Raw genomic sequence first — 13,096 nt, 5'->3', positions numbered from 1 at the left:
ACACACACAGGGAGGGGTGAAAGAACCCCAAGGGCCCCCCGGGCCCCCCAAAATGACAGATACGCACTAAACCCCAGCAGTAGGGCAGAGAGAGTAACAAAAAGAACCAGAGCCACATAGATGGTAGAATTCCTGATCTCTCAACATGATTTTAGATGTTTTTAGCACATTTTGAGATGTTCTTCGCAGTTTTAAAGGGTTTTTTTTAATACATTGAGTGTTCTTCCTTGGTTGGAATGTATTGATGATCTCAGTGGAACGCACTGACATCACTGAAATGCATAGAATTGCTTTCAGTGCATTCCACCACGTTTTTAACCTTTTCTTTTTTTTTTTACCAGATTTTAGTAATTTAGAGATGGATTTTTGCAGTAATTATTTTTTTTGTAGTTACGGAATGTCAAACATCTTAAGATGTTTTTTAAGCCCTTTGTGTCTGGACATTGTGATCATTTACACCTGATGTTAGCATTGCCATTTTTGAGCTACCATGGAATATTTTTACAGTATGTCACATTCTTTTAAAATGTTTTTGACCGGAGCATTATATGTTTTGACTTGCAGCCACCATTTTTTTTTATTTGTATTTATTGAAAATGTATTAGAAATTTGGTTTTATACTCCTCATATTAATTATGTGTATGTGACAAGTCCAATATGTATAAGCTAAGCTGTCATAGTAAGTTTGTTTTCATGTTCTTTTCTGTTGAACCAGACATGGCGAAGTCTGTATTTTACCACTATTTGGGTAAGCCGTTCAAGCCCACTTTTTAAAGTTTAACTGTCACTTTAAGTGTAGTCTCCAGTCACCTTATTTGTGTGTTGATTTATTAATATAGATGTGAAGTGCAGTGGCGTACCGAGGGCGGGGCAGTGGGGGCGGTCCGCCCCGGGTGCATGCTGCTGGAGGAGTGCAGAGAGCAGCCAAGCGGCTGTCGGCTCTGCTGGTTCCCTGCTCCCTCTGCCCCGGAATAGGTTGCTTCCTGTTCTGGGGCAGAGGGATCAGGGAACCAGCGGTACCAACAGCTGTGCGGCTGCTCCCAGCAGGTAAGAATGCACCCGGGGGGGGGGGGGGGGGGGTGTTGTGCTGCACCCGTGGAGGTGCGCAGCGGTGATCCGCCCCGGGTGGCAGCCGACCAAAGATCGCCACTGGTGAAGTGATTTTTACTTCTAAATGTGACTCGGTTATGATTACTGTTTTAAGTATATTTATTTATAGTTTGTTTGATCTTTTAGTAACTTTGCCCCTGACACAGCCATTTCTCAGGCGAAACATGGCCATGTTATGCACAGATGTTTGAATCTCTGGGAGCTTTTGGATTTCAATAAAGACTGTTTGTTTGTTTTTTACAAGGTCTGCTTCTTGTTTTTATCCTTCATGTTGGATTTGGTGGACCGTTTGCCTTCTTGCTTTCTGACTCTTTTAGGATCCTATGTACCAAGTATTTGTCTAGTAGGCACCAAAGGAGTCTTTTATAAAACTGCGCTAGCATTTTTAGGTGGCAGTAAATGCTGAGATGCCTATTATATTCCTATGAGTGTTTCAGTGTTTACCGCCAGCTGATTTTTACCGTGAACTAAAAACGCTAGCGTGGCTTTGTAAAAGGCCCCCCAAATGAGGGAAAATATTTGGTCAGTTAACTGTCGGTCAATAGGACCAAATTGAACACAGAGGACTATGAGAGCACACTGCTTTTAAAGTTCATCCTGTGTGTGAGGGAATGGGTGGTATAAGGCTGGGTTTTCTTAAGGACACTCCTTCACTGAGGCTGGAACTGAGTTATCTTAAGGCAGGGTCTAGCCTGAGTAGCTTGCTGAGTCAGGAGGGCGGAACTCAGTGGAAGTTGAAAGCCCTCTGGCAGGATAGAACAGGGATACCCTGAGGAGAGAAGAGAAGCCCTCCACCCTATGCCTATCTTGGAAACTTGCTTATAAGTGTACTTTGGACTTTAGGGCTAAGTTAGGCCTGACCGTTTGAATATGGAAGCACAGAACTTTATCTCTGGGATTCCAGGCCAGAGACCAGATGTTTATGCTATATGTTTAAGACACAGACCAGTGCAGGGTTGACCAACCTCGGTCCTCATCAGGCCAGTTTTTCAGGATTTCCCCAATGAATATGTGTGATATCTATTTGCAGACAATGGAGGTAGTGCATGTAAATAAATCTCATCCATATTCATTGGGGAAGTCCTGAAAACCTGACTGGATTGTGGCCTTCAAGGACTGAGGTTTAGACAGTCCTGGACTAGTGCATGCTGTGGACCTTCAGGAGTAGGCTATGGGAAAAATTCCTGGGAACAAGGACTGATTTTTGCTTGTTTATTCCTCTTCACCTATGGAAAGAACAGGCTACCTTTTCATGTGCCTCAATAAAATGCCTTGTTTTACATTAAACCCTCTGTGTGGCTGTAGTTTATTAAGGGTCCAGGCATGTCTGCTAGTCACGCTGGAACTTGATATTAATACAAACCATGCTTATTTTGTTTATACAGTGGAAACCCAGATATAACGCTATGATTGGGATTCATAAAATATCACGTTAAAGTGGGGTCAATAGAACATGAAAACAATTGAACCAAAAATTGATCTGTTGCAAAAGGAGCTGTATGTAAAGAAAGAGAAGTCAAGACATGATCACATTATTTATTTATTTATTTAATTAATTAATTTTATTTATTACATTTTTATCCCACATTTTCCCGCATAGCAGTAGGCTCAATGTGGCTTACAGGTTCCGGAGAGGAGAGTACCATCTCCAGGAATATATACAGAGTGGAAAATAGAGTAACAGTAGATGCAAGGAAGCTGATAAGGTTCCGGAAAAGAGAATACAACTCTGGGACGAATATATAGTAGCATATAGAGAGAAGTATATGCGAATTTGTGTTGTGTGGGGCATGTTATATCAGGGTGCCACTGAATATGGGGATATTTACATTTTGCGGCAATATTTCTTCTTGTATTAAGAGTTCGCGGTGTGCATTTATTATTGTGGTATACAGTGCTGACTCTTGTCAAGACTTTTAAAACTTTGTTTTCAAAAACCTTGGTCCTTGAGAAAACATAGAGCTTCTTCATATCTGACAGCAATGTATAGTCTGAATAATACCCATTATTACCATATAGTTTTATAATGACCTCTGTTGATCGTAGAGTATCCATCTATGTTTTGCGTATAAAACTATTTACTGACTCGATTTTCTTTTCCAATTTCAGTGATGATCATGTGAAGTTCTTCTGCTTTCAGGTTCTGGAACATCAAATTAAATTCAAGTAAGATTTTGTTTTCTTCCCTTTTATTTCATTTGAAAAATAGCATTACTTTTTTGTTAGACTTGTTTTTTCTTTTTCTGTTGATTAAATCATTAGAAGTTCTCTGAGTACAAGCAGATGTGAACGCTGACTAGTTCTTGTAGCATCCCACCGCATGTGGTCTGGTGCCTTCCCGCCTGCCGTGCCTCCATCTTGTTTTTTTCCATGGAGCAGGGAAGAAGCATTTTGTGTTCTCTCAGTGCGTGTATCTCAGTGCCTTCCCGTGTGGGTAGTTTTCCTTTTCTCACTTAGTATTTTTTTTTTTTTTTTTAAATTTCCCTTTATTTTCACAAGCTACTAGACCCGTTTAAGCAGGAGCACTGACCTCCAATTTGACTGCTGCCTCTTTTTCGACTCACAGTTGAGTTCAGTTGGCTATGATTCTTTTCTCGATATCCCAGAATACTCCCAGTGGCTTCAAGAGTTAAGGACACAGAGGGTGCGGCAGGTCCAACAGGAGAAACATTTTGACTCCTCGAAGGCCATCGTCATCGGCACCAGAAGCATCGGCCTTGATGGGTGCTATGGCTTCAACATCCACTGGGAGTGCACTGACATTGAGAAGGTCTACACTTCTCTTGCTATCGAGCGCTGAGATCAGACCCCTGAATGGTTAGCATTGGTCCTGACACTGAGGACATATACAGGTTTGACGTCATCCACGTCGGCACCAAAGGACTGCAATACTGAGCATCAGGGGGAAGCTCAAGAAGCACAAGCATTGATCCTCATCAGCGCATAGTGACGGGAGCATTGGGGCATCGGCTTTGCCGGTACCCTAGAAGCAATGGCACCAGGAGGAGCACTCCCCTTCTTTGGAAGAGGTGCCGGTGTGCAAATCTCTGGGCAGCCAGGTCCCCACTATCAGTTTGGGCACGGACACTTCCTCAGGCCTCTTGTCTCCTAGCTCCCCCCGCCTTTGGCGATGCCTTCCTTTGATGAGCGGTTCCGAGCCATACTCAGGGAGGAGCTGGTGCAAGTGCCGCAGCTGCAAAACCGCTCAGGCATTGAGGGTGCTTGCGACAGTTGTGGATCAGCCTCAGACTCTTCCTGAGACTCAGCCCATGCCTGTGCAGAGATCTTCGATGTTGACGCCTCGACGTCGGGGTGAAAGCTTCCCGTAGTTGGAGGGTAGGGCTGTACCTCGGTTCTTTTCAGGGCGTGAGCATAGCTCCATTGAGCCGAGGCAGGCACAAACTCATTCAGCCAGGTCTGAGTATGATGAAAAGTATGTGGGACCATTCTTGGGACTTAAAGGAGGACTCTTATGGATACCCTCTGATCCCTTCCAACCTCAAGAAAGACATAAATCTCCACCAGAGGGTCTCTCACTGGTTTTGTTAGGGAAATGGCTTCTTCCATTCCCATTTAAGTTAGAGAATCAGAAGAGCCTAGGGCAGAAATGTTAACTGTCCTAGACTACGAGTGGAGGTGTGCTGGTAAATGTTTAACAACGGGCTCTGTCTCCAAAAACAAACAAAACAAAAAACTGGCGAAAGCACCCTCAATGCCTTCTCCTCCCTTTAGTAATTCAGTGAACCAACACTTGCTTTCTGCCCAGGCTGATACAGCAAGCTTCTCGCTGACACAGCACATACCAGCTGCATATGGAGGGCGCTACACACATGCCAGTAGATCAGGTGACCTCTGACGCTACTGGCCTGTGCACACCTCAGTGTGAGCCTTACTGCATTAGCCCAGGCAGACAGAAAGTGTGGCTGCGCTGAATTATTGAAGGGAGGAGGAGGCGATACTTGGTATCTTGGAGGACTCTGGGAGGCAAGTGGTCACTGAGAGGCTCATACACTCTCGAACCCCGCAGACTCCTGCAAACCTCATTCTCGTACAGCGGCTTGCCGCGGTATCGTAGCCAGCTTACAAAATTTGTGGAAACTTAACAATCGGCTCGTGTGAGCTGGCTCCAGCACACCACTGACTATGAGTCTCCTTCAAAAGAAGGGATCACAGTTCTATTGCACTCTATCCTTAAAGATGCACTGATGAAGAACTGGGAATTTCCCCTCTCAGTGCAGGCCGCACCTAGGAAGGTACTTACGCAGTATTGTATCCAGAAGGCTCCCGGATTCGAGAGGACCCTGCTTGCCTCATCGTCTCTCTGTTGGTCGAATCTGCCATCAAACGAGCTAGGAGTTCCAGGGCTCATGCCTTGGCACCCTCAGTTAGAGAGGCTCAGACACTAGACTCATTTGGGAGGAAAGCTTTTCAGGCCTTGATGCTTATTGCCCACATCCAGTCCTACCAGCTCTACACAAGCCTTTACTTGCAGACTTTGATCCTCATTACACTAAGTCTTGTGGATTCTCTCCCACAGGAGCAGGCCGCAGAGCTTCACCAGTTAGCCAATGAGCAACTGGAGTGTTGCAAGTATTAGAAGTGGAGGAGTGGCCTAGTGGTTAGGATGGTGGACTTTGGTCCTGGGGAACTGAGGAACTGAGTTCGATTCCCACACAGGCAACTCCTTGTGACTCTGGGCAAGTCACTTAACCCTCCATTGCCCGCCGCATTGAGCCTGCCATGAGTGGGAAAGCGCGGGGTACAAATGTAACAAAACAAAAAAAAAAACGAGCAACTGGAGTGTTGGAAGTATCTGACCAGGGCCACGTACAATTCTTTTGATATACTACTAGTACTACTTACCGTTTCTATAGTGCTACTAGACGTACGCAGTAGTGTCCAGACTCTCCGCCATAGGTGTGGGGATGCGCACACACTCATGGCTGCATGTCTCTGACCTGGAACCAGCAGTTCAGGAGAGGTTGGCAGACATTCCTTGCCGAGTTGACAACCTGTTTGAAGATAAGTTGGAGGAGGTCATGGACCTCATCAAGAGACATACAAATACTATCCGAACTCTTCTTCAGCATTCTCTAGCTGCAGCTGGCGACCATACTACTCTGAGGCACATAGGTTTCCAATATCTTCTTGCTCTGCCCAGAACCCCCATGCCCAGCATGCTTGGCCTCACTAGTCCCGCCCTCAGAAGCCCCAGTCAGCTCCCAAGTTGAAGCAAGGGATGGGCTTTTGACTGGCTCCAGGAGAGCATACCCGTATTCAAAGTAACCATCCTGGACAGCTTACTGGTAGTAGGGAGGCTGAAATTTTACCAACACAGGTGGCCCCTGGGTTCTTCAAATAGTCCATCTTGGTTATGCCCCCTGAGAGCTTTGTACACCAGCTCTTGACACAAGCAGATATTTATAGAGGAAATCTCCGTCTTTCTACAAGCCAATGTGGTTGAACCCGTGCCACCTGTCAGTGGTCAGGGTGGTGAGCCCTTGGACCGCTGCCAGATTGCCAACCCGGAGATGAGGCCTTGACAGATGCCTGACGAGTCACATGCTGAGGCAGGGTTGAAGGCATGAATGCTGAGCAGGACCGTGGATGGCACACCAGGGCTGTGCTGGAAACACACTGGCCGGGCAGAAGCTGGAGACGCGGAGGCGAGGCTGGAACTGGAGATGTGGAGGCGAGGCTGGAATAGGAATTTGCTCATTGCGAAGGCAGCGAGGAAGAGCAGCACCAGACCTAAAAATGGCCAGCATCTGATGTCACTGGTACACGCCTTCCCAACTCCGTGCTGCCAACCCTTCAAACGTGGGTCTAGAGCATGCGCACATGTCTAGGGGTGTCACCCAGAAGTGGTGCTGTAGGGTGTGCCGGAGGCAGCAATGCCAGTAGTCCACCACACCGGATAGCTGTTGCACCTCCTACTGGACCCGACCCCCAGCCGATAGGGAGGGAGGGAGCGAGGCGTGGTCTGGGGCTGTAACACCACCGCAGGGAAGGGATTGTATTCCAGGTACTTCTTGTGCCCAAAATGATGAGGGGATTTTGTCCCATCCTAGACCTAAGGGCCCTGAACAAATTCCTAGTCAAAGAAAAGTTCAGAATAATTTCCCTGGGCACCCTTCTCCCCATGATTCAGGAAAACGATTGGCTATGCTCTCTGGATTTAATGGATGCCTGTACCTACATTTTGATACTTCCCAGTCACAGGAGGTTTCCTTAGCGTCCCTCCGGACCAGCCCAGATTGTAACTGATGGGTTGTGCATGCCTTCTAGCAGGTGGAGACTGAGAATTCTGACACAACAGAGTGAGCTAATAAGAGTCCTCGCCAGACGGAGAAAGATCCAGTAATCTCAGTCTCCCATAGGTGGAAGGTTGTGAGCCCTTCAGTCTCTCTAAATTTCCCTGTTTTTTTTTCTTTCTTCACTTTGGTGAGTCATTTATTTTCCCTTCCTTCTGTGCACCTGTCCTGTTTTCTAGAAGCTGAGGTACGCGGGGGCCTATGCCAGCCTCAGGGGGTGTTACACCCGGGTGGCTGGGTCCCACCCCTCCATCCTCCCTTTTACAGTTTTTCTTTCCTGTGCTTGTTCAGCCTTCAGGGGAAGTATGTCAGGGCAGGGAGAGGCAGCCTTTTTTTCTATTGGTATAAAAGAAGAGAGCTTAAGTGTCAGCAAAGTTTCTTAAAAACCTCTCAAAAACTACAAGCTTTCAGCTTGGGGATTTTCTTGCTATGTGTTCACGGGCATACTGGCTCTCCTAAGCTTCTTTTCGGCTGCTCGCTCCTTCTTTCTGCCGGAGTTCCCACTTAAAAAAAAAAAAGTGCCATGGCTCCTCATGGCTGAGAAGCTCCGGCGCTGTCCCGTTGTCAGTGCCGCGGCTTGACTTCAAGCAGTGTTTGTAAATTTTGCACTGCTGTCAATGGAGCTTTGGACTCTGGTCCGTCGCAGGTGCAATCGGCAGCGGGAAAAGAGGTGGTGAAAGAAAAGACAGCGGTCCTGTCTTCAGTGAGAACTGATGCCATTTTGTCGCTTTCTGTTGGGCAGTCAGAGCAGTTTGTTTCTGTGGTGGTTCTTGTGCCCCAAGTTTGTTTGGAGAGTCTTTTCTGCATCTCTGCAGGTTTGGAATATGGTTTCATCCAGAATTTGTCCTGCAGATGTACAAAGCCTTTATGCTGCAGCAGGCTTCTCCTTCTCCTGCGACTTTAGGAAAGAGACCTTCAGAGGGTCAGTTGGTGGCTTCCAAGCGTGTCAGAGGGGTGTGGGCTCCCCGAGGACGACGCAGGCTCTGTCCTGGACTCAGATATGCCAGAATTAGAGGACCAGGATTTCTCTCAGGCTGGCAATTTGGATGGGGACCCAAGTCTGGTGGATTCTGAAGCTGATCCCTTTATTCCTGGTGAGGATCCTTCTGTGCTTAGAATTTTTCACAAGGATGACTTGCAGGAATTGATTTCTTTGGTTTCCACCACTTTGCTTTTTGAGGATGAAGATGTTCCTGCCTCAGAGTCACGTAAGGTGGACTTGTTGATCAAAGGGGTCCTTAAGCCGGTCGAGACTGACATCATTCAGGCACAGTGGGATGTTCCGAACTCGGCCTTCCAACCAGCTGAATCCATGGTACGTCTCTATCCAGTCCCTGAGGCAGAGAAGTCTCTCTTAAAGTCTCCCGTAGTGGATGCAGTGGTGTCGGTGGTCACCAAGCGAAATACTGTGCCTGTTGATGGGGACACGGCGTTGAAGGATGTGCAAGACTGCCATATGGAGGCGCTGCTGAAGAGTAGCTTTGATGTGTCGGCCTTGGCTGTTGAAGCGGCTATCTGTGGTTCCCTAGTGGTCAGGGCGTGCTTTAGGGGGTCAGAAAGGATTCTTGATAGGTCTTCAGATGATTTATCGGCCATTGATACTGAGGTGGCTAAACTCGAGATGGGTTCAGCTTTCCTGGCCGACGCTTTGTATGATCTCTTACAGGCTGCTGCAAAGTCTATAGCCCTGGGAGAAGCTGGGAGGAGGTCTCATTGGCTTTAAGGCTGGGCGGCAGATGTGGCCTCGAAGTCTAAGCTCAGTAAGTTTCCCTTTCGGGGCTCCTTGTTGTTCGTGGAGGACCTGGATAAGTTAGTTCGCAGTTTGGGAGAAACTAAGGACCTGAGATTTCCCGAAAATAGGCCCAAGTCGTCTGGGCGCAGCTTGTTTTTGGTTGAATAAACAGGCTTCAACTCAGAGGTCCCATTTCTTCCAGAGATCCCAGTCCTTTTGAGGAGCTCACAGAGGGGGTAGGGACTTGGGGATTTCTTTCCTGTCCCCTGCTCGTTCCTCACAATGAGGGTGTCTGGGCCCAGCCTCTAGTGTCAGTAGGAGTGCGTTTAATGCAGTTTTACTGGAGGTGGCCCAGATTACCTCTGACCAGTGGGATTTGGAGGTTATTCGAGAAGGGTACGCCTTAGAATATGCATGCCCTCTGTCAGACGTGTTTCTGGAATCCCTTGTCGGTCTCATCTCAAATTGGGATTGCCAGGGAGACTCTAGAAAGGCTTCTTAGTCTCCAGGCTATTTGTCCAGTCCCCTCGGCGGAGCTCAGACAGGGACACTATTCCAGTTATTTCGTCGTCCCAAGAAGGAAGGTTCTTTCACACCCATTTTGGACCTCAAAGCAGTCAACCGGGTGCTCAAAGTCCCTCTTTTCATATGGAGATGCCTGCTGTTGATCATAGTAGCGGTATGGTCCGGAGACTTTTTGACTACTTTAGATCTCACAGAAACGTATCTCCACATCCCAATTCAACCCTTGCACCAGTGGTTCCTGCACTTTGCAATTCTCGGCTAGCACTTTCAGTTTTGGGCATTGCCCTTCAGTTTGGCGACTGCTCCACTCACATTTACCAAGGTAATGGTGGTAGTGGCAGCAACCCTATGGAGGGATGGGGTATTAGTCCATCCTTATCTGGACGATTGGCTAATCAGAATGAAATTGTTTCGCAAGAGTCTCCAAGTCATGGAGAGGGTGGTCAGTTTCCTTTGGTCCCTCGGATGGGTGGTCAACTTGCAGAAGAGTCGACCACAGCCATCTCAGTCCTTGGATTATCTGGGAGTGTGCTTCAACACTCTGAGGGGTCGAATATTCCTTACCCAAGACAAGATTCTCAATTGCAGATGTTGATTTGTCAGTTTTGTCCATCTCCATTCCAGTGCGTGCAGGATTATCTGCAGGTTCTGGGTTCCATGGCTGCCACAATAGAGGTGGTGCAGTGGGCCAGGGCACATATGAGATCTCTTCAGAAGTCTCTCCAGGTGGTCGCCGCAGAGGGATTCTCTCCTGTGAAAGTTGTCTCTACCAGCGCAGGCGCGAGGCAGTCTTTGTTGGTGGCTCTGGACAGACAATTTGTCCAGGGAGATGCCTCTGGAGACTCCACAGTGGATAGTAGTCACGATGGACGCCAGCCTTCTGGGCTGGGGAGCTCACTGTTGGGCAGTATGCCCAGGGTCTTTGGTTGCTGGAGGAGGCATCCTTCTCTATAAATCTCTTGGAGACCAGAGCAATACATTTGGTCCTCCAGGCGTTCTATCCTCTGCTAAAGGGTGCATCAGTCCACATCATGTCAGACAACGCCACAGCGTTGGCTTATGTGAATTGACAGGGAGGAACAAGAAGTCTGCGTTTAAAGCAGGAAACAGCTCTGCTCATGAGCTGGCGGAGTTGCATCTGGAGGCCCTCTCGGTGGCTCATGTAGCGGGAGTGGAGAATGTTCAGGCAGACTTTCTCAGTCGCTCCACTCTGGATCCTGGGGAGTGAACCCTCAGCGACAACGCATTTCAGTTAGTAGTGGATTGATGGTGTGCATCTGGTCATAGACTCTTCACCTCGGGGTCCAACGCGAAAGTCCCAAAGTTCTTCAGCTGCCGAAGATATCCAAAGTGCAGGGACTTGATGCACTTCTACAATTCTGGCTGTTTGGATCTTCTGTATGCTTTCCCTCCGTGGCCCCTGATAGGTCGTCTGCTCCAGAGGATAGCATTGCATCTGGGTTGCGTGATCTTGTTACTGCCGGATTGGCCTCGCAGGCCGTGGTATGCTGATATTTGGCGTCTGATCATCGAGCCTCCTCTCAAGCTCCCCGGGGATTCCAACCTGTTAGTTCAGGGTCCAGTGGTTCATCCAGACCTGGCTTGGTTTTGGCTTACAGCTTGGCTCGTGAGTGAGCAAGGCTGACTAAGAGAGGTTATTCTGAGAGTGTTGTCTCTACTATGCGTCGGTTCGAGATGTCGTTTCCACATCTCTTAACTATATTAGGACATAGAGACTGTTTGAGGCGTGGTGTGCCGATTTGAGTTTCTCTCTTGGGCTTCGGTATCTCAAACCCTAGAGTTTTTGCAGTGGGGCTTGGAAAAATGTTTGGTGCTCTCTTCCCTTAGGTCCAGGTGACAGCCTTATCCTGTTTTAGAGGGAGTATTCACGGAACGTCCCTAGCATCTTATCCAGATGTAGTCAGGTTTTTCAGGGGGGCAGGTCTGGTTTGTCCTCCCTCGTGGATGATTTTTCCTTTGTGGGACCTTAACCTAGTTCTTACCACTCTTTCTCGCTCTCCTTTTGAGCCTTTGGCTTCCTGTACTCTGAAGGATTTGACTCTCAAAGTGGTGTTTCTGGTGGCCATGGCCTCAGCTAGGAGAGTGTTGGAGTCGCAGGCTCTCTCGCTGTTTTTTGGAGTTTGCTTAAGATCGGGTGATCTTACTACCTGTTCCTGCCTTTCTCCCAAAATTGTGTCGCGGTTTCATGTCTCTCAGTCTGTGATTTTTGCCGGTTCCAGGCTGCGGTGTCTGAAGTGCCTGGATATCAAGAGAGTCCTTAAGCATTACTTGAAGGTGAGTTCTGTCGGATAGATTGTCTGTTTGTGTTGTTGTTGTTGTTACATTTGTACCCCGCGCTTTCCCACTCAGGGCAGGCTCAATGCGGCTTACATGTGGCAATGGAGGGTTAAGTGACTTGCCCAGAGTCACAAGGAGCTGCCTGTGCCTGAAGTGGGAATCGAACTCAGTTCCTCAGTTTGTTGATTATGGGAGCTCGCAGGGGGTTAGTGGCTTCTAAACCTACCCTGTCAAGATGTCTTAAGGAGATGATTGCTTCCGCTTACCTCCTGGCAGATGGGTCAGCTCCCGAAGGAGTGAAAGCTCATTCTACTAGAGGACAGGCTTCTTCTTGGGCTGAGCGTTGTCTGGTTCTGCCGTTAGAGATCTGCAGGGCGGCAACCTGATCCTCCTTACATTCCTTCTCTAAGCATTACCATTTGGCTGTACAGAGTCCCCAGGATGCAGTTTTGGGGCACAAGTTCTCACTGCGGGGTTGCTGGGGTCTCAAACCATGAATTCCATTGCTTTGTTACTTCCCATCAGTCACAATCCGGGCTGGTCCGGAGGGATGCTAAGGATGGAGAAATTAGGCCTTACCTACTAATTTGCTTTCCTTTAGTCCCTCTGGACCGGCCCAGAAGCCCCCTGCCTCACCCTTTTCTTATGTTGTTGCAGTTCTGACAATTTTTTGGGCCATTTGGTTAAGGAGAGTCAGTTTGTAAAATGGATGTTTATGCTGGATATTTCCAGCACATTAATGTCCATCTCAAGCTGTATCCTGTTTGAAAATATATGTGATGATGGACATCTGTTTGGGATGTTCTGATTTGGTCATCCTATGCTGACTTTGAAGTCCTTTCGAAAATGCCCCTCCGTGTATTTTTGGTTTGAAGTGTGACTGACATTAGAGAGTAAATTAGAAACTAAACTTGAACCAGTGTGTTAGTGCTACGTTTTCTGTGATTGGAACCTATTGTGGTGTATTAGACTAATTTATGACTGTAATAGAAAAAAAAAATGTCAACTATTTTAAATATTTACTACAAACTATTTAACAGTGACGTTCAATACTGTCTCCATCCCCACATCAAATGAGCTGCTTATGCATCATGGATGAGCCTAGCTGGCACCAGGG

General features: G+C 47.6%; 1 protein-coding gene across 1 annotated transcript in view; it reads left to right on the top strand.

Annotated features, from left to right (window-relative positions):
• The window catches only part of XPOT (exportin for tRNA), a 645,960-nt gene that overhangs the window by 101,314 nt on the left and 531,550 nt on the right, over positions 1–13,096 (top strand). Inside the window, exon 4 of the mRNA XM_030215950.1 lies at positions 3,220–3,276. Coding sequence (XP_030071810.1) covers positions 3,220–3,276 — 57 coding nt within the window. The remainder of the gene's footprint in view (positions 1–3,219; positions 3,277–13,096) is intronic.

Source organism: Microcaecilia unicolor, chromosome 10 (genome assembly GCF_901765095.1).
Source record: "Microcaecilia unicolor chromosome 10, aMicUni1.1, whole genome shotgun sequence".
NCBI classification, from domain to species: Eukaryota; Metazoa; Chordata; class Amphibia; order Gymnophiona; family Siphonopidae; genus Microcaecilia; species Microcaecilia unicolor.
The sequence above is the reverse complement of the archived record's forward strand: the minus strand, read 5'-3'. Positions and strand labels throughout refer to the sequence as shown.